We start from the raw sequence: 22,296 nt of genomic DNA on the forward strand, positions 1-22,296 counted from the left end.
TTCCGCATCTGCCTCAAAGGCAGCCCCACATAGAATGCGTTACAATGGTCTAATCTCGAGATTACGCGCGTATGTACTAGAGTAGTGAGGGGCCCCCGATCAAGATATGGACGCAGCTGGGCAATCCGCCATAGATGGAAATAGGCGGAGCAGACCACGGACACCACCTGGGTTTCCATGGTAAGTGCCGGGTCCAGATGTACCCCCAAGCTGCGGACCTCATTCTTTGTGGTAAGGGTCGTCCCCCCCAAAAGAAAGGGAGTTGCCTATACCACTGACGGGAGGACCGCCCACCCTCAAGACCTCTGTCTTGTCCAGGTTCAGCCTCAACCCATTCGACTGCATCCATTCCAGTACAGTCTCCAGGCAGCGCTGAAGGGACGGAATGGCATCCACTGAGGTAGATGAAAAGGAAATGTAGAGCTGCGTGTCGTCAGTGTAATGGTGACACGAAGCTCCACACCCCCTGATGACCCCTCCCAGCGGCCTCATGTAGATGTTAAACAGCATTGGAGAGATGATCGACCCCTGTGGGACCCCACAATTGAGGCTCCACGGGGTTGAGACCCTCTCTCCAAGCTGTACTCTCTGGGGCCGGTCCTCCAAGAAGGAACGGAGCCAAGCAAGCGCTAGGCCACCTATTCCCAACTCAGAGAGCCTCCCCAGGAGGATACCGTGGTCAATGGTATCAAAGGCCACTAAGATGTCAAGGAGGACCAACAAGGACATATTGCCCCCATTGGCTTCCCTCAACAGGTCATCCATCAGTGCGACCAGTGCCGTTTCCATACCATAGCGTGTCCTGAAGCCCGACTGGAATGGGTCCAGAGCATTGGTTTCGTCCAATAGTGCCTGGAGCTGATCTGCCACCACCCTCTCGACCACCTTGCTAAGGAAAGAAACATTGGCGATGGTCCTATAATTTCCAGTGTTGTCCATTGCCAAATTTGGTTTCTTCCTAATGGGCCTAATGAATGTCTCCTTGAGGGCAAGGGGAACCTTGCCCTCCTGGAGAGACCCATTAATTATTGCGGTGGCCCATTCAGTTGTTACAGGCCTGGCTGCTTTGATTAGCCAGACTGGGCAAGGGCCGAGAGAAGAGGTGGAGGCCCGACAGCGATCAAGCACCTTGTCCACCAAATCTGGCGTCACAGGCTGAAAGGAATCGAGAATAACCGGGCAACACGGAGCGCTGGACATCTCGGCTTGATCCATTGTATTTAAAAAAGGAGAAAGGTCCCGGCGGATGGCCTCCACTTTTGATTTAAAAAACGCTGCAAATTGGTCAGGTGAGATGCTAGTGGGAGGCCCTTCACCCTGACCAACTCCGGATAGATCGCGTACTATACGGAAGAGTTCCGCCTGCTGATTAGAAGCATCACTTATCCAGTCAGCGATGTAAGATCTTCTAGCAGCCTTTACCTTGGCCAATTAACAGTTAGTTGCGATCCTGAGAGCGATTTTGTTATAGTCCGTCGGTTTCCTTCTCCACACGCAATCTAGCCGTCTCCTTATTCGCTTCATTGCTCGTAGGTCCTGGGTATACCAGGGTCCTGGCTGAGCTCTGCTCCTGAGAGCGCGTTTGGGCGGAGAACCAGCCGTCTACCAGAGCTTCGACAGGGGCGGCAGACAGTGCCGCTGGAATCCCTCTCATGGTATCCTGGAATCTCATGGGATCCAGTAACCTTCGAGGGCGGACCATTAAAATAGGTCCCTGCTCCCTGCAGGGGGGGAGCTCCATTGCGAGGTTACATTTTATCAGGTGATGGTCTGACCATGACAAGGGGACTGACATGAGGTCAGCCACCATCGGACCACGCTCACTATTCTCAGTGAAGAATACCAGGTCAAGCATATGGCCGCCCATGTGTGTGGGACCGTTAACATGTTGGGACAAGTTCAAGAAAGCCATGGTTTCCAGGAACTCAAGAGCTGGACCGGATACCTCTGCCTCCGCATGGATGTTGAAGTCACCCAGGACCAGAAGTCTCGGGGACTCCAACAGTGCCACGGAGACAAAGTCCGCCAGCTCCGGTAGGGAGGTGGCTGGGTCGCGGGGAGCGCGGTAAGCCAGCAAAATCCCAATACCGTCCCTGGTCCCAATTCGCACATGAAGGCCTCCAAACTTGGCCTCACAACCGAGGAGTGCCTTGTAACCTCTCAAGATTTTCTATAAACAATGGCTACTCCCCCCCCCACACCCCCAGTCTGCCCTGGGCAGACTTTCTCCTTAAAAAGGACTCAAGGTGCTTACATCATTAAAAAGACAATATTTAAAAGCTAAATACATGAAATATAGGTAAAGGTTCCCCTTGACAATTGTTGTCCAGTCGTGTTTGACTCTAGGGGCGGTGCTCATCCCCGTTTCCAAGCCATAGAGAGTGGTCTGGGAACAGGGGTAAATTACCCCAAATGGGGTAAAAATGAAAATCCTGGGGGTAATGAGCAGAGCCTGCCTTGGAGGATTTTGAGCATAACCTTGCTAGCGTATGAAATGAGTGCAATTGTACAGTAGTTGGAGCATTCTGTGGCACTGCCCTTCTTTGGGATTGGGTAAAGTGGTAGAAAAAGCCCCCCCCCCCAACTCTGTGTTGCTTATCTCTAGCAAGCATATCATTGCTAGCACCACTCTGGCAGCCTTTGATGATGATTAAATCCTCTGCGAGCTAGCAAAAATTTAATGGAACTTGCTAGGCATGTTGGACACCTTACTACTCCCTACACCACACCATGACTGGAGTGCAATGTGTTCTTGCAAAAATAATGCACATCTTTATTAAATATGGTGCATCCTGCTAGTTCGGTATATAGCCTGGCAGCCATTGATACTTATGATATATCCTGCTAGTTCAGTACACAGCCTGTGCAGATTCAATAATATTTTGAATTCAAATAATGTATTATTTCCTTCCTTTCAAATCAAGGGGGTAATGTTGGCGTTTATAAATTTTTTGGGGGGTAAAAGGTAAAAAAGTTCCCTGACCCCTGCCATAGAGCCAGCGTTTTGTCCGAAGACAATCTTCCGTGGTCACATGGCCAGTGCGACTTAGACACGGAACGCTGTTACCTTCCCACTGAGGTGGTCCCTATTTATCTACTTGCATTTGCATGCTTTCAAACTGCTAGGTTGGCGGGAGCTGGGACAAGCAACGGGTGCTCACTCCGTCGCGTGGATTCGATCTTACGACTGCTTGGTCTTCTGACCCCGCAGCACAGTCTTCTGTGGTTTAGCCCACAGCGCCACCACGTCCTTCTGTACATATAGAGATGTACAAATATTAAAAAAGAATTGAACAATTATTATATTAAAAACAGTAAATAAAGTCAGTACTAAAACACCTTAAAAACAACAGTGCACAAAAATTTTCGGCAGTGTTTGTGTCATGTTTTAGATTGCCCATATTGTTTCATCTCTAGATGAAGTAGCAAACTCTGTTAACGCTATGGAACTGAAAAAAGTTCCTGGTCACGATGCATTTCTTGTTGTTTGGTACAAAACACATATTAATTTTCTAGCTCTTACTTTATTAGTGGTCTGTAAAGAAACTTTTTAAAAATAAATCTCTTTTTAAAATAAGTCTTACATATCAATTCTTGCCAAGTTTAGGGAAAAAAATCCTGCCTTGTATTCTGTTTATACCTCTTCATTTCCCATGATAAATATGGATGCCAAGATCTCAAGAGCTTGTATGCTTCCCAATGTAGGCAGGAATAGATAGGCGGGATATAAATTAAATAAATAAAATAAATAAATAAATATAGTTCATTCAGCTGAAGCTGGATTTATAAGAGGCTGTCATGGATTTAATAACATTAGACTTTTTATTGGTTATTCCAGAAGAGCTAGATGTTTGGTATCTGTCCCTTGCTCTAGCTATCCTATGGGCAGACAAGCATGAGGTAACCAGCTTGGTCTGCCCCCCTCCCCGTCTGACCCTTGGGAGGGTTTCCAGCCTATCTGGTTGGCACTCCTGTCAAAGGCCAGGTGAACTCTGGTGGCTGACATAATAGCATCCAAAACACCACTTCCAAAGCGGAGCCCAACCCTCTCTGTTCATATATGAGCTCAGGGCAATGAAACAACACAGGAGGCAGCTGGGGTGCATTTGGGACAGATCCCAGTCAACAGCTGGAACTATATTGAGTGGTTCATAACCTCTGTAAATTTGGACATTTAAATTGATTTCAGTTGACACACATCACTATATGTAATTATATAGAGGCTCATTTCAGACGAAAGATTGAAGCCATCTATCGGGATCTGGACTCCTTAGTTGTTTGGTAGATCAGGTTGAGATGTCCTGTTTTATTGGACCAGTTTCAGCCAGTATGATTCGAGGAGGTTGACAGGGCACTTGCTCATTGTAGGCACACCACCTCCTCTCTTGATCCTTGTCCTGCTTAGAGCAGCCAAGGAAACAACTGTGGGATGAGCCTCTCATATCCTCAGTATTTTGTTGCAGGAAGGGTTTTTTACCACCACCACCACCACCACCCCGCTTAAAAGAAATTATCATTAGGCCTATTCTAAAAAAAAACAAACAATCTAGCAACAGACAATCTGAATAACTTTAGGTCAGTTGCAAATATTCCATTTACTGGCAAGGTGTCTGAGAGAGTGGTGGCAGAGCAGCTGCAAGCATTAGTGGAGGAAACTGACTCTTTAGATCTTTTCCAGTCTGGGTTCAGGACCCAACATGGCACGGGGACAGTACTGGTCATGCTGCAAGATGACCTAAGGGAAGCCAAAACAGGAAATCTGACCCTACTGGTCCTCCTTGATCTCTCAGCTGCCTTTGATACTGTTGACCATGATGTCCTCCTGGAGAGATTATTAGAGTTAGGTCTTGCACTCAGCTGGTTCCAGTCTCTTCTCAATGGCAGACTCCGGAAGAGGCAGCTGGGAGAAACTGTTGGACCTTTTTTGCTGCCTGTCTAATTGTTTCATTGTGTATCAGAATTTGTTTTATAATTGTGATTTTATTACAATTACACACCATCCAGACTAGCCGTTTGCTACATGGGTGTCCTTGTCTCATTTTTAGAAATTCTAAAAAATGGAATGTGTTATGCAAAGTAGAGCAAAACAGAGTATATTCTGATTTTTATGCAGGTGACACTGTACGTTTTGAGGCACTGAACAGATCTACAAGAGTCTCAGCCAACCCTTCTCTCCGTGATGAGACAAGATACTATAAATGGATACTTTGACACCTTTGTCTTACATCGAACGTGCAAATTTTGTCTTGCTGTGCTAGCAGTCTGCCTTGAAGAGAGTGGGCCCCGTTCATACTTAGCCCACATTTTCTCCACTATTTGCCCTTTCTCTTACCCTCAAATTTAATATTGTCTTTGCCTCATGAAGAGTTCCAGAGAATTCAAAAGCTCTTGTTGTTTGTAACTTTTCACTAATCCGATAAAGATATAACCTAGTGCAGAAATTATTTCTGTGGTTTAAGAAGCTTTGTTTAGTAAGTGGAGTATTAAATGTTTTGAATAATGCATGTCTGGGATGTGGACCTTTGAAGTAGTTATGTCTGCCTTTGCTAAACTGTTGCCAGGTTTAGTCCCAAGAAATGAGCTACCTAGGACTCAAATACTACAGGTAAATAAAATAAATAAATAAATAAATAAATAAATAATACAGGTAACGACTACTTGAACTGCTGGTGGTTTATTTTCAGTCCTAAGTGTTCCATCCTATCTCCATTTCATCTAACTATGTCTCAGACATATTAGTTCTTCTTCTTCTTCTTCTTCTTCTTCTTCTTCTTCTGGCCTGTCCTTACAGGGTATAACTTCATTTTAAAAAAACACACAGATATTATCATTGTCTTCTAAAATAACCTCGTTTAGAAGTGATATCCGAACACAGCATTTTTATCAGTCTCTATCTATAGTGTTCCATTATTAAATTCATGGCTCTGTATCAGACACTTAGACTTTAAAACCCGATTTTTCTTGTAAAAAATAAATGAAAAGCAAAGCAGACCTTTGGGGATGAGCTATAAATATAACACAGTGGCCAAAATCTTGTTGCTTAGCAAAGTAAATTGCAGTTAGAGTAGGCCCATTTGGATCAATGGAACCATCACTGCAGTTCGAAGATGATGTCAATGAATATTATAGAGGACTTGATTCACCAAATCCTCATTGATTCAATGAGCCTATTCTACTGTGATTTACTACATTAAGCAGCAGAATTTTGGCCAGTGTGTTATAAATTATATTATTTTGGATATTGCTGGTTAAAATGTTACAAAAGTTTCTTGATACATGTGCGCTTCATTGCCCCCGAATTATAGGTTGGATGGGCTAAGGTTTTGGATTATGATGCTAGATAGTAAAATGTCTCCATTTAATTACAAACAGAACCATTTCATACACATCCTTGTTCAGAAAATACATGATTTTGAAGGTTGAGCATTTGGTTTAAATCAAGTTTAACTGGATCTCTTTCCTTGGTGATTTAACTAAGTCATTTAAATCTGTCCATCCATTCTGATCACAGAGGTTAAATTGTTGGCATGCATTGATATTCTAGTGCCTGAATTCTGAGCTGTAGAGAACAGCTAGGGACATAGTCAAAAGTCTATAAAGAAGAGTGACAAGGTGATCCATCTTTTAATATTGTAATCAGTATGGTAACATTATAATATATATATATTTGTACAGTGTGACTAAAGTGTAAAGTTGAGAGATGAAAACAGATATGTCAGCATGCTGAGAAAATTAAAAATAATTGATCCATTGCTTGAATAGACTTTGAAAAAAACAATGAAAATCAAACATTAGTCCTTTCTTGAGTAGACCATTGAAAATGAAGGGAAGCTGAAGTCCATTAAATTAGGCCAGCTTACTGTAGGTAGGACTAACATAGGGTTTTGCTCAACTGAGGTGGTTACATTACTTTAAAAACATCTTATTTAAATTGAGTTTAGCCTATTTTGATTTGTTGTTAAAATGGGTGAATACATGATGCATGTGCAAGAGCAGATTAATTTGATGGAGAATCGTGTGTTCTGGAGCATCAGAAAGTTTTTCCTTTCTCCACTAGAGGTCAACTTATTTTAATTTGGGTGTTATATTGCTGTTTTATAAATCAAATTGCCCTATGAGTACTCCTTTGTTGAAAATAGCTCCCCATTTTATGTCATTGTGCTACTTCTGCATTTGTGAGTGTATGTGTGTGTGTCTTTCTTTCCTCTGCTGGGGAGGGAGAAGAGGTGGGTAGGAGGAAGGCTCATTGTCTGCCAGCTGATGCAAGTGAGGGACAGGTAGGTGGAGGAGAAATCAACATATGGACACACACAGAAAGAACTGGTGGCTGGAAGGCAGGCAGGTGGGCAAAATGCTGCTGCCAGCTCTCTCTCCTCCTATCTCCAGCCAGCCAGTTTCAGCCCATGTCTCCTCCATTGTCACAGCTGTATGCTTGTGTGTTTTGTTTGCACATTTTCATTGCCCGTCTGCCTCTGTTAATTCCAACCTTGGGTTGGAGAGAGAATGCACATGTCTAGCAAGAGTCAGAATACTCCAAATTAAATGCTTGTTCCAAGGGAACTCAAACTGTGATTCAAGCACAAGTGACTCAGTCAGTGTAACTGAATTTATGTTATATTGACATGTATTTCGAACTATTGCTTTAATGTGAATAAGCCCATAGCGATGGAGACTGCCAGCAACGGCAACACAGCTTGCTTGGGTATTCATAGATCTGTCCAAGGTACTATTAATTTTCTGTGATGCTGGACAGTTCCCATTGGAGTGTTTGGCAGAACTACTGTTCCCATGACCTAGACGTGAGATCTGCAAGGTGTCGCAAATTTTACTTTTTAAGCATTCTCCTTGCTCTTAATATGAGTGACATTACTTGCCTACAGAGGCTTGAGTTTGCTCCCGCTCTAGTACTATCACTGTGTTCATTTATTGTATCTAGCAGACTCTTTTTTTCAGTGTCTTCTAAAGAACCTTCTATTTCAACATGTCCTCAAGATGTACTGTATTGTTCCCTGAGGGGTGTGTATATATCCGTTCACAACCTTAACCATCTCTGCCTTTCCCTGCGTGGGGAAGGTGATTGAGATATAAAAAGATCAGTGTGGTCACAGTGAGAAACAGAATGGAATATACATAAGGGAATACTTAGATGATTTGAATGGTGCCATATTGACATCTCTGTTAGGCTGCACAATATGTCTCTCATGGGAAGTTGCAAATACCTTGCTGTGTGTCTAACATACAGGCAAATATTGCTATTCAGAGCACTCTTTCAGTGTAACGCAGACATGCTTCACCTACTCTGCTGCTATAAGTAGATGAGAATGGGCCTGATTTCCAGATGGTGTTGCTTGAGGCGGAAGGAACTGAGCATAAATCTGGCAGTTGTTCTTGGAGATGCTGAGGTGATTGTTTTGTGTTTCAGTATGGATTCTTTTTTATTGGATCTTGATTTTCTGAGGCTGCTCACCTAAATTATACCATAGTCCTACAAAGCAGGGTGGAATGAATTAGCCTGATCCCCTCACTGAACATAGATTTTGTAATGAAGAGGCTGTAGGAAGAGGCATGGTGGGCTTTATTTCTCTTGAAGCTATTATAGGAAGGCCTGTGGTAGAGCTGGTCACGACGACAGTACCATATTGACTTACCGTATTTTTCGCACCATAAGACGCACTTTTCCCCCACAAAACAGGGGGGGTGGAAAGTCTGTGCGTCTTATGGAGCGAAGAAAACAGATTATATTTGCCTGTTTTCTTCTCCTAAAAAATTGGTGCGTCTTATGGAAAGGTGCGTCTTATGGAGCGAAAAATACGGTAAATATTTGGATTGAGAAGTTGGCATTAAAGCTGATATATCTCACCTGTCCCACCCATGTTAAAGAAGTGGCTCTGGCTCAATTAAAATGAGATGTCATTCTTCAGTGGAGATGAGGATAGGCCCTGTTCCCATTAATGTTCACTATGATAGTGTGATAGTAGGGACGTGGTGGCGCTGTGGGCTAAACCGCAGAAGCCTGTGCTGCAGGGTCAGAAGACCAAGCAGTCGTAAGATCGTAAGATCGAATCCACGCGACGGAGTGAGCGCCCGTCGCCTGTCCCAGCTCCCGCCAACCTAGCAGTTCGAAAGCATGCAAATGCGAGTAGATAAATAGGGACCACTTCGGTGGGAAGGTAAACAGCGTTCCGTGTCTAAAACACACTGGCCATGTGACCATGGAAAGATTGTCTTCGGACAAACGCTGGCTCTATGGCTTGAAGAGCGGGATGAGCACCGCCCCCTAAAGTCGGAAACGACTGGACAAAAATTGTCAAGGGGAACCTTTACCTTTACCTTTACTATGATAGTGTTCCAATAGACATAGATCAGAGATAGTAATAGACGTGTTTAGTTTACAAGGCCAGTTGCTCAGTAGAAGAATGTGAGGAGATGTATGTGCTTCAGAGAACACTTCTTCAGGGGTTGTAACCTGCAGCAGAGTTTTCCTTTTTCATGATAGAGAGTGCATGATGGCAATGATTTTTCTATATACTGTAATATATTTTGTTTTTACTAATTGTAGTTTCATCTTTATGAGTTAGATCATCTATTTTGTCATTCTCATGAGCTAATTGTCAGTAGAGAGTTGCTGAGAGAAGAGATAACTCGTGAAACTCTTTCCAGTGTACCTGGATTGTGCTTTTGTCTGCTTAACGCTTTACACTCCTGATCTATTATCTGCTTCTCTCCTGTCACAAAACTTTCAGGTTTCTAAGTAGTTTCTGAATGCCTCCAGAATTTGAGGGCACATGTTGCTGTTTCTTGTTCAGAGAAATCCTAAAGAGTACATTTTATATTATGGGCACCTTTCAAAAATTGATTATTTGTGTCTCCTTCCTTTGTTTTCTTTGGGATGCGCAACCCAAAATATGTGTGTTTGGAAATAATAAAATGAGTTTGACTTGACTGTTTCTTAGGTAACTGAGCACAGGATTGAAACATTTCTCCCAACTAGCTTTAGCTAAGTGGTGCCCTATATCCTTGAATTTATTCTCTAAAGTTTCTTTGATTCAAATAGGTCTATTCTAGTTCAATAATGTGAGCTAGATTCCTTTGCTTCAAAAAGGACAAAGCCATCTCAACTTAGTAGTCAAAGCAACCTGAACAGTATGCCATTAACATTTTTCAGAATGTAAAACTGTCCAACGCCTGGAGGGGGCTGCATATAGCAATGTGCGTAATTGCCATTTTATGTTTTTTTCTTGATAGCTTAAAGTATTTTCGAACACCTTGCACCAAAAGCTTCAGTAGAACATTTTTTTTACTGCACCGTTGAATGCTTTTAAGCTGTCTCCACCTCTCTCTGTGTGAAACTATTATTCTGCATGGCAAGACGCAAGTTTAGAAAGAACCTTTTACCTTTCCTTATTGGCTTCACGTGCTCATTTGCAGAACCATTTTTAATATACTGGATTCTTAATGGGCACCGCGTTAAGTGCAACATGACAATTTAACATTAACTTGCTTGGAAATGGCATGGGAAGCAATTGACATTATTTTAGAACCACCTTCAAATGACTTCTGGCACTTGCTTGTCTGCTAGCAAAATTAAACTGGGTGGGGAAGAAGAGTTTAAAATGCATCTAAAATGTCAGATCTTCTTTGCATTCTGAGCACAGCTGTTGCCTATGTAAAGTTCAGGAACACCTATTTCTTTATCAGCTTTTTCTAGCTTGAACAGAGAAAATTCAAAGAATCGGTACTGCAGCTGACAGCATTGCACATCTTGCCCTTTGTATTGTCCTGATTTCTATTTGGTTTGCTTCTGATAGATTTTAAATCAACCAGACCTTTCCAACATGTCAGAGAGAAGAGAGTGAGACCGAGAAATCTGTTTGAAAGATAGTTAACACATGATTGTCATCTCTTCCAACAACTGCATGTTCCATTTCTGTGTCAGACATCTCTAATCTTTTTTTCCTGTGTTCCCTTTCCACTGCTAAACTTCACACTGTGAACTCCTTTAATAACTGCTGTTATGTGATGTGATAACCTTGGCATACCTTCCAATGTCTTTTGTCATTGAAGAGTATAATGTCTTGCCCATATTGTTCAAGTCTTCCCTCGAAGTTCAACAAGTTTTGAGCCCGTGCTCCCTCTGCTCACATGAACACCCACTCTTTCACGCTTTAGAAGATGTCTGCTTGGGTGGTGATTTATATACCGTTACACCTTCACCTGTCAGATCCATAGTAGCTCACTTCATGAGAGCATGTCAGCCTGGAGGCTCACAATCCTGGACCTAAAAGGGACTACCATTCATTTAACATCTAAGTGGCAAGGAGAAATTCAGAAGAAATAGCATGTATAATTATTACAGTATGGTGGCAGTCCGGCTGATCAAGCAAGCTCTTTGCCTTCTGACTTGGCTTTGCAAAGATTCAAGTTGCTGCCAGAAGAAAGTAGAAAGAAAAGAGCGTATTGCCAAACCCCATCACACAGTGATGGAAGATATTGTGCCTGCCAGACCTTTGCCCGTTACCTTCTGTTTAAGCATACACTTATCTTTTTGGCTGCTCTAAAGCAAAAGGGCCTTTCTGTTTTCAGTGCTATCTTATACATGCATAGGAAATATTGATCAAGTTTCATGCTATGCCACAACTTCCTCCATGACTTTAAGCAAGTCTTGTTCTTTAGCCTTTGCAGTGACAGTGATGATCCTGCCGTGCTTCTTTGTAGTTTGATGATTTAGATTTTATTTATGTTTTGCATATGCTTGCAGTCCAGCTTGGTAAAACTCAAGCAACTTTCTGTTGAGGCCTATTATAGTTGTTTCTCTCATGCTTTGTTGTAAACATTTTTTAGAATGACCACACATCTTACATCTTTCTTTCTTTATTGTAGACAAAGGTGAAAATGGGGAGCCCTATCAGAGGAGGAAAGGTACTGGAGGTAGTCAGCTAGATGGTTCTGCTCCATCCCAGACCTTCAGAGACAGCACTCCAGTGCCACCAAGCAGCAGCTGGAGGCGGATCATGCTGCTCATCTTAGCAATAACAATACACAATATTCCTGGTAAGCATTTGTCTGTTGTTTACTGCCAGTTCCTTCCTCCTGAAGATGCTACTGTTCATGAAACTTGAACTTTTATATACAGTCAACACAGATTTGGGATTGATTTGGGTTCTTTTTATTGCACACTGTTCTTGTAAGAACTGGACAACTTGAGAAAATTATTTCTAGTACAAAGAAACCTTGTTCTGTTCATGATTGTACCTTTTCAGTGCATACTTGCAAACTCATAATCCTTTGAAATCTAGATATTTGGTTTTTTTTAATATGCTTCATCGTTTTCAAAATTGTACACTAAGCACATTTTCAGATTTAGCATTAACATTATTTTTGTATACCTGTCACATCCCTACAAGCAAGCAAATGTACTACTATGTCCGGCGTGGAATTTATACTCTTTTGAAATTTAGTGTATTTCAATGCTTATGTTGCCCTTAAATATTTTTACCTTTCTTCCTAAAATAGTTAGAATACAAAAAAATAGATTTGTTTAGTTTAATGTCAAATGAGCTGATAGTTTTGTGTTTTTAAGGAATCCATTTCCTTAAGTTTTAGAGTTTCAAATAAAAAGATGAGTGCTGTGTATCTGGGGGTGTTGAAAGTATGCGGGTTTAATTGTTTTACAAGGATTTGAAGAGACAAAGAGATTGTTTATGAATCGGAATAATATCAAGTCTGTTTTCTGCAAATAAAAAAACTGCTTGGAAAATGGTCTTCCTAGACAATGAGCACATGGGATGATGAAGTACCTCCCCTGCTCAAATTGTAGGCCATTATGAAGGGCCTCTCTGTCATTTTACCTTTATATTGTTTTTGAACAGAAATATGGGTATTTTATCTGTTAAGCCTCTCCACTCACAAAATACTTGTATGAATGCAAGAAAAAGTGATGTGCAGTAACACTTGGCAAGTAGTTTGGTGTGAGTCTTACCTTGGGTCTCCGAATGTTCTTGAACTAGAGCTCCCAAAAGACTTCACCACTAGCTGTACTGGCCAGGATTTCTGGGAGTCATAGGTCAAGAACATCTGGGGACCCAAGATTGGGAACTACTGATATGTTAGATTAGATATGTTTTCAAGTTTTAATCTTTTAATTGTATTTTAAATCATGTATTGTTTAATTTATCTTTTAATACTTAACTTATTGTGTTTTTAAATTATGTGAATTTTAATGTTGTGAGCTGCTTTCGGTCCCTTGTTGGGAGAAATGCGGCATCATCATCATCATCATCATCATCATCATCATCATCATCATCATAAATGCAGCCATTGATTGCGGAGAAACAAGCTAATGAATAAGAGGCAGATTGGGAGAGGGGATGCATTAAGATTATAGCTAAACAGGAAAGAGGACTGAACATCTGGAACTTCTCAGAAAGATCTATAGCCTCTGTTGGCTTCTCTCCTCTGCTAACACTTTCACTTGTGCACTTATCCTTTGAAGATTAGATTTTAAGTGAGGGTTGAAGAGTTAGCAGGAGTTGGAGGTGAGGACATTTCGTTTTCTGGGCCTTGCAAGCACATGCAACATAATGTATAAGATGTAATGGCTATCTGCTTAAACTAGTTTAAAGTTTTTCATTATTTTGCATGAGTCCCTATCTCTTCAGTGCCAGATGTAAACAAGTCTAGACTTGTAGCTAAAAATCTAGCTGCAGCTTTATAGCTGTATTCATCAACAGGACATTCTTTATCCTCGCCTCACCTCACCCCACCCTAACCTCATCCACTTTTGAAAGCATTTTATTGAGAAAACTCTTTATTGGCCTTTGTGTTTACTTAAGACAGCCAAGTGAATTGTCCATGTAAACAACAGGGAAGTGTAAATAGGTACCATTCGTGTGGAAGAGACATCTCTAGTTATAATTGCTAGATGTAGAATCCATTCTGGATTGCTTGTAGTGTTTCCAAGCTTACCACAATGAGAGGCAAGCTAAGCGTACCTTTTCAAGAATATTCTTTCAAAGTCTACAAGTCAAGACAATAGAAAACATCTGGGGTAAATGCAGAAAGTCAAGAAAAGGAAAGCCAGTGTGGCATCAGCTAAACATCAGGAGAAAATCAATAGACCTAAATACATCTGTACTCCTAAATTCCAAAACAAAACAAAGCAAAATATTGATATGGTTAAGGTAAATATTGTAATTAAAGAAGAGATCATGTCTCGTAGCTGCAGCTTTTATGTTACTGTTATAGTTACAGGGACTAAATAAAGGAGGGATAATAGATTAAATAGCACAGTAGGACTATCATGTGGCTAAAGTGATGGCTCATGCTTCATTGTAGATCTTGACAAGGGAATGAAGTGGATGGGAGGAGAGAATGATGTCTTGTAGGACATCAATTTGTAGCACTTTATTTTTAAAAAATTAACTAAATGAAACTATTTTAATTAGATTCAAGAAGTGGGAAAGAGGTACTCTCTTAATAATTGCAATTATGGCGGTAACTAACCACCTGGAGGCTCAGAAGTATAACTGAAACTAATTATTTCTAAAAAGCGCTTTCCCAAGGTTGAGTTAGTTAGTGTTCAGAGAAGATGACAAGTGCTGCTTCTATCATGTTGTAGAAACATTGCCTGCTGTTTGAAGCATGGGCACAAAAATCAAAGGTGCAGCGTTCTATGCCATGTTTTTCAGCCTGATCCCTCTGCCAGTTTAAAAGGTGCATCTTGGTTTCTCCTTGCTAAAGGTCACTAGTGTTAGTGCTAAAAATTGTAATTGGGCTTCATCCCTCCTGCAAAACTGTCAAGAAGTATAACTTCAAAGTAGAATGAGGCGGGGGAGAATGGTTGTACTTTTGTGACTTGTCCTGATACCTTTGTCTCCCGAGAAGCAATGAATTATTATTTTTGTCACTCAAGGAAAGGAGAGAGACCTTTTGCAGAAGAGAAAACAAAGTGCTGCTTTCTTCCTTCACTGCTCTGCAATAGGTTACTGACAGTAATCCCATTCTTGCTGGGGAGCAGTCTTGAAAGAGTCTGCCTCACATTTTTATGCTCTTACAGAACACGCCTTCAGACAGTTACCGAGGCCCCAGGTATATTCTGTGCTTTAAAGGTGATGGCTTTCTTCTTTTCCCTAACATTGTTTGTTGTATGAGAGAGCAGCATCTTCTGAATGTTTTGTTCTAGATCAGTGAGTAGGAAACCTGTGTTTATCCTGTTCAGAGAGATCATCTGTTTGAGAAAAACAAAACAAAAATGTATTGTGGCACCTTTAAGAAAACAAATTTTAGTCTTTTGTTGAGATTTTGTGTTTAAAGAAATACTGTATTAAAGTAGATTTGATAGTGGTAGTAATTAACATCAATTTTTTAAATTTAAATTGTCCAGAAATCTAATGTTTAAAATTAAAAATAAGATTTTCTGACAATTTAAGTTTAAAAAAATATATAATGCTAGTATGCTAGTCTTTAAAAGGGCACAGTTCTTTTTGTTCTTTTTGATGTTTTTATCTTGCAGTAACCTGATTCCCAGGTGTCTTCCTTCTTTTCCCAGTACAGTTAAGAAACAGAATTGAAGTTTCTGTACCCTTTAGGATACACTAAAGCTTTTAGTAGTAAAACATGACTGTGATTAAAATGACCACTGAGACCCACTATCACTCCTTGGCAATGTTAACCTTCCTCCGACTGAGGGTGGCAGGAACAGAGGTCTTGTCTCCTATGACAGTAGGTCCAAAACCTTTAAATAGCTCAGTGGCTTAGACATCTGGCTGCAGAACCAGAGGTTGAGAGCTCAGTTCCCCTACTGTGCCTCCTTGACAGGGGCTGGACTGATGATCCATAGGGTCCCTCCCAGTTTGGCAGTTCTAAGATCAGGTAAGCCAAACCACAAACTGCCAGCTCTCAAGGTTTTTTTTTGGGGGGGGGATACAGTTCTTGCCACCCTTTAGGTTTCTTGATGTAAGAACGTTGTGTCTCCTGCTGCAGGGTAAGTGTGATCAAATCTGCTACAGATTTAAGAAATGTAATGAATATTTGGAATCATGACTGAGGTGTAGCACAGAATCAGCAAGCTATATGAAGCACTTCATGTGCTAGGAATGAAGAAAGGAGGGAATGGCTAAAGAAACAGTACAGATGTTTTAGTAGAAAGCAGTATTATATCTGATGTAGCTTCCATGCACAATGTCACCTTGTTTTCTTTGGAAATTGCTCCTTGCGATTTACAGCTATGTAAAGATATCTTATATTCTCTAAGGTGCAACATTCTGTGCCTTGTCTTTCAACCTGATCCCTCTGCCATCAAGCAGCTAATTTCCTTGCCAATGTAGGCAGTTGTTCTGGAAAGCTGCAGCTTCTCATTAGCACCAGGTCTGAAACACTTGTAAGGAATTGGAAATGACATGCAGTTTCTGTTAGATAAGCACCAGGTGAGCTCTGGAGACAGGCAGCTGGCCAAGGCTGCAACTCAGATGCTTAGCACAGATTCAGCCATACGATGGGATCTGCACCGATTTCCTTTTTGCGTTGCTTTTGATCTCTATGGTTTGGGCTTTTTTTGCAACCCCACGCCCACTGTTTTGGTAGCAAATGTTCATGTTGGATGTTATTAATTCAGCATTTTTCAGGCAGTATAACGTTAGTTCTAGCTGAACTTGGAGTTGTTTTTGCTCTCTTCATAGGAAAAAAAAAGACAAAGTAAAGCTTTAGCTTTAGTAAAATATTTGCCCTTTGATTAATACCAGGGATGAGAAAATCTCTTTCACTTTCTCTGACATTCAAAGGTTCTAAATCTCAAATTCTTTCTGTCTTAAATATAAAGTTTGCAGGTTTGAGCAAATTCTTAGAAAATGAACAGAAACAAAATTTCCCCCCATATTTGCAAAAAACAACTTCAGTAGATCCAGTTGTTCCTAGCATGGAAAGGAGAATGTTATACTTGCCTGCCTAGATGTTACAAATAAGAAGACTCTCAGGGGAAAAAAGAGGGGGGGGGGAGAGGTGGCAATCATAATTTAGGACTAACATGGCTTTGCATACACATTGTTAGAATAAACAGTGCCTGGAATCCTGTTGCTTAGCCTAATAAGCCACACTTGAATAGGCCCCATTGAATTAGTTGGGATTTGGTGAATCATCTCTGTAAATCCCATTGATTCAAAGGGACCTATTCTAATTGTGATTTACTCATCACATGACTTAATGGTCCCCCTATTTGCCTACATTCATAGTGCAACATACTCTGCTAAATAACAGGATTTCAGCCAGTGCCTTAAGTATTTGACGTGTGGATTGGCCTAGATCCCACATTTCTTTAAAACAACCGTTTGAGTTTTTTCTGTCCTAAATATAGGAAAGGAAAGGACATGGTAATAAATTCCATATATTAAGGGACACAGAGGTATGCCTCTCAAAGGGGTATCAACTTTAAAGCAATACAGTAATAACAATAAATGATTTTTCAATGGGCCATTTGCGGTTCTGCTGTTTGCTGCCTTCCCTGCTGTTTAATGCTCCAGGCATTAGTACTTCCTACTTTTATGAAGGCAGCTTGTTATTCAGAAAAGTGATTGTAGCTCCTGAGAAAGAATCTTCCTTTCATTCCAGATAATGATACTTATAGCTAGATGAAATGTGAGAAACACAGCGATCTAACCTATGGACCTCCTTCATGTTTACTGGGTTTTGCAGCTGAAGCAGAGGCTTGTCGATTTGCTTTGAGGCAGCAGTAGCAAATGAAGAGGATAAATTGGTATAAAAGGGCAATGCCAAATGATGGAGTAGGACTTCCTAATTCATATTTGTAGATGCCATTTTAGTAGAACATTAATTATGCATTTAATCAGAGTCTGTTTACTCTGAATTCTGGTTAATCTTTCTTCAGGTGGTTGTTATGGCAAAGAGTTGAAATAAATTAAAATGTTGCAGGTCTACCACAAATAACAATTAGCAAGGTTTAAAAGCAAAGTCTAAATATGGTTCCTCATTTCTCAACATTTTGATTAAGCCTCCGAGTGAGGCATTACATAGTTTTGTGGATGGTTCCTCAGAGATTTGGTTTCTGTTAACAGTGTTTTACATCTGCTTTATGGCATCAGTTAAAAGACCAGCTGCTCTTTACATGATATTGAAAATAAGCAGAGAGTCAAAGCATACAAGAAACTATTCTAGTAAAGATGAGGAGAGGAAGAACTGAGTGGCAAAATAAATGATGCTTCTCACTATAGAGTCTCAACAGCATCTAGAAGTTCATCCAATGAAGTTCTATCCATTTCTGTTTCAGAATAGCATTTAACATGATGTCTGTTGGAATTGTGATGTTATTGGAGTTGCACTGCAGGCAGATGGACCCATAAGATGTTTTTGGGACCAGACATTTTGGCATGTATCATATGTCTCTAAAAATAAGCACTCTAGCTTTCTATCAGTATGGAATCTTCTGAACCCTTGTCAAGGATGCTGACAAGTCAGAGTTAATTGGGAGAGATCTGCAGACTATTTATGCTGGTAGAAGACTAGCACACAATTGAGTTCTTTATAAACCCACTCCTATCCTCACAGCACCCCACCCACCCACTCTGCATTGATAACAGTAAGCTGATCACCTTGTTGTCCTGATCCCCTCACAGCAGTATTCTACAAGACATTAAACGGTGCCTTGTTTTGAGCAAGTAGTGTGAATCCCTTCCCTCTATGTTGCTGCTGTTACTGAATGCTTTCAGTAATAAGCTATAATGTCAAAATCCCTATGTGCAAAGGTATATGTATGTTAGACCACAAAAGCAATGCATAGGACTTGGTCTGAATGATTGAAACAAGTGTCTGGTCCCATAAACTCTCTAGTATAATATTTTCTTATTCTTACATTGAAAAATGTAAAGAGGTATTTTATATACAGTATGTTAGATGATGACATGAAAAATGGTAACTGCTCAGGTGACCATTTTTGCAGTTGTAGCAGCAACCGTCATCAAAGATACACACAGAATATACAGTAACTGATTGTTATCTTGATAAATAGTAGAATTGATTTTCTAGTGTTTGCATTTTATTGAACCATAACTATAACCTGTATCTCATACATTAGAACTCACAGTATTGACAGAAAACTTGATTCATCAATTTTATGTTACAAATAGAATGTTCAAGGAAAATTTAACTGTTTGCTAAGGGGCCCTGATGATAAATAAGGTTGATGTGAGTCATTGTTTTCGGTTTGTTGTTCATATTTCCAATTCAATTTCTTAAATGGATTTTTAGTGGAAATAAAAATGAAATAAATGGATTAATTGGAATGCAGTAGATTAGATTAGTCACAAACTCTTCAGTTTCATTAGGGCTGCTTTGCTTTATTTATAAGAAAGCCAAAGGCCTGTCTGTTGTTATACTAGGCTTCTATATAAGTTAATGAAAAAGCTTTATTTTATTCAGCCTTTCTGTTGGTTTTTGTGTGTGTGTGTGTGTGTGTATGCCTTCAACAATTAAACATCGCATTTGTCAATGTAGCCTGGAATCTTGAAGCTGGATGTTAGAAGCTAGGATGTTTGTGACTGTAGCACATGGCACAGAAAAGGGCAAAGTGGGATCACTGTCTCAGAGTATTCTGTGTTCATCACTATATCTCATCAACACACAAGTGAAACTGTAGGGAGGGCAGACAGCAAAGATGGGAAATCAGTTTGGCTCAATAGCCCAGGGAACTCAATCTGGCTCTATTCATAGCCCCAGATCATAAAAGACCATCCTATTCAAGCTGGAACAAAGGGGTCGTGACTCCTCTTTTTCCAAGTGAATAATAGAAGATTTGGCAAAGACCTCCCACTGACCTTTGTTCTTGAAACATATTACATATAATAAATTTTAATTGTGCCCTCCCTTTCTTCCAAGAAGCTCAAAGTGCAGTATCAGTGGGTCCCCATCATTTAAAAAACTAAACAATGGCAATGTGTTGTAGTACCTTTAAGATTAATACATTTATTATTATGAGCTTTTATGAATTACAGTCCACCTCTGGAATGTAATCCCTATGCTTTCACTCTGAAATGCATTTATTAGTATTTTAATATAGCACAATAGAGTTGGTTTTGCTTGGATTTTGCTAAAACCGACTAACATGGTTATCTCTCTGAAAATGTATTCTATGTACATTATTGTCCTATATCCATTTTTATTATGTAGCTTTTTTATAACAGGCAGGCTGTCAAAGCTGATTGTTTTATTTGTTCTGACCAATGGATGAGCACTTCACAAAAATGGAATGGATTTTTGTCCAGAAAAAGTACATTTGAAGAGACTTTTTCTAACTTACACATAAAATACGGCAACTCTAAAGAAATTTCTAGGAAGAACTCCATGGACAGAAAGACTCTATTGTTTCAGCTCTAACTGTAATTTAGAGATGCCTGTGAGCATTTTGACAGAAAGATTGGGGATGACTATGTACTCTGATGACGTACAATACCATTTTGGCTCCTGTGCTCTAGACTCTAAACTCTAGAACATTGCAGGAGAAAGTGTGTTTGAGGCTCTACATTTTCTGTTATATATTAAACACTGATATGCTTTAATGTGGTGCTGAAAGAGACTCTTGAGAGGCCCCTGGACTTCAAAGAGAACAAACCTATCCATTTTGAAAGAAATCAATCCTGAGTGATCACTGGAAGGACAGATCCTGAAGCTCATCTTATGGCCATCTTATGAGAAGAGGAGATGCCCTGGAAAAGACGCTGATGTTGGGAAAGTGTGAAGGCAAGAGGAGAAGGGGACGACAGAGGACGAGATGGCTGGACAGTGCCATCGAAGCGACCAACATGAATTTGACAAAACTCCAGGAGGCAGTGGAAGACAGGAGGGTCTGGCGTGCTCTGGTCTATGGGGTCAGGAAGAGTTAGACATGACTTAACGACTAGACAACAACAACATGCTTTTATCTATGGGAGAGCTTCCTCTGGACAAGTGCTACTCTGTTCAACTTTGGACTAAATATATTTCTGATAGTATATATTTCCTGTTTCAGGGAAGAATCTTTTTGTACAGTTTGTACTTTGTTAAACTGGAGAGTTGTATTGCTCTGGTATGCTGTGTGCATTTTGGAGTGGCATAGAAGGCACCTTGCGAAGCAGCTATAAAGTTTTGTACCAATCCAACTCACTCTGATTTTTTTATTCTCTCTCTCTCTCTCTCTCTCTCTCTCTCTCTCTCTCTCTCCCTCTCTCCCTCCGTCCCTCTTTCATTCCTTCTCTCTCTCTCTAGCCCAACCCTAAGTTTTGAAATGATTTGGGCAGTCTGGGACTGTAGCACAGCATAAACGAACAGTGACAGCTTTCCATGCTTGTTTGATTTTCACACTACCTGAACATACTGGCGGCAATACGAGTATTTGCGATGGTCAGGCACCTACTCCAGCCACTCTGCAGCGCTATCCCTTTGTATCTTATGTGTCAAACCATGATTTTCACCACAGAAATCAGAGCTCCCAGCACATCAGCTGTGCTTTCCAGGAACTAGAAATTCACTAACCTGTGCACTTTGCCTAGCAGACTGGCCTAGCAAGGTAGAATTCCACACACTTCTAAACAGAACTAGGTAGTTAGCGGTTTAGGACTTTTCATCCCCAATGTACTGACCAAGACTTTATGTGGAGATGGGTTTATATTTATTGGGGCGGGGGGGGGGAAAGCAAAAGGCAAATATTAGTCGCCCTGCAAAATGACCTTTTGAGGGAGGCTGATGGGGCAAAACATCCTCGTTCGTCCTTCTCAACCTATCAGCGACCTTAGATACCATCGCTCACAGTATCCTCCTGGGGAGGCTCTCTGGAATGGAGATAGGAGGTTTGGCCTTGGCCTGGCTCCAGTCCTTCTTGGAGGACCATCCTCAGAGAGTACAGCTTGAAGGATATGCTGTTTGCTCTGTGGACACTCAATTGTGGGGTCTTGCAGGGGTCAGTCATCTCCCCAGTGCTATATAATATCTATATGAGGCCACTGAGGGAAGTCATCAAGAGTTTTGGAGCTTTGTGTAACCAATATGCAGATGACACCCAGCTCTATCTCTTCTTTCACCCTTCTGCAGTGGATGCTGTCCTGTCTCTTGAGCGCTGCTTGGACGCCATGCTGGGGTGAATGAGAGAGAATAGACTGAGGCTTAACTCAGACAAGATGGAAATCCTGTGGGTGGGCGCCCCTAGTGTCTGTGGTCTGGGTGCCTCCCTGTCTTTTGGGAGGGCCATTCTTTCTGCAAAGGATGAGGTGTGCAGCTTGGGTGTACTTTTGGACCCAGTGTTGTCAATGGAATCTCAGA

General features: G+C 40.9%; 1 protein-coding gene across 5 annotated transcripts in view; it reads left to right on the plus strand.

Annotated features, from left to right (window-relative positions):
• Positions 1-22,296, plus strand: part of SLC39A11 (solute carrier family 39 member 11) — a 393,771-nt gene that overhangs the window by 213,869 nt on the left and 157,606 nt on the right. For all 5 annotated transcript variants that reach the window (XM_072990764.2, XM_072990765.2, XM_078384320.1 and 2 more), the window contains one exon: positions 11,881-12,051. In XM_072990764.2, the coding sequence (XP_072846865.2) occupies positions 11,881-12,051 (171 nt within the window). The remainder of the gene's footprint in view (positions 1-11,880; positions 12,052-22,296) is intronic.

Source organism: Pogona vitticeps, chromosome 2 (assembly GCF_051106095.1).
Source record: "Pogona vitticeps strain Pit_001003342236 chromosome 2, PviZW2.1, whole genome shotgun sequence".
NCBI lineage: Eukaryota > Metazoa > Chordata > Lepidosauria > Squamata > Agamidae > Pogona > Pogona vitticeps.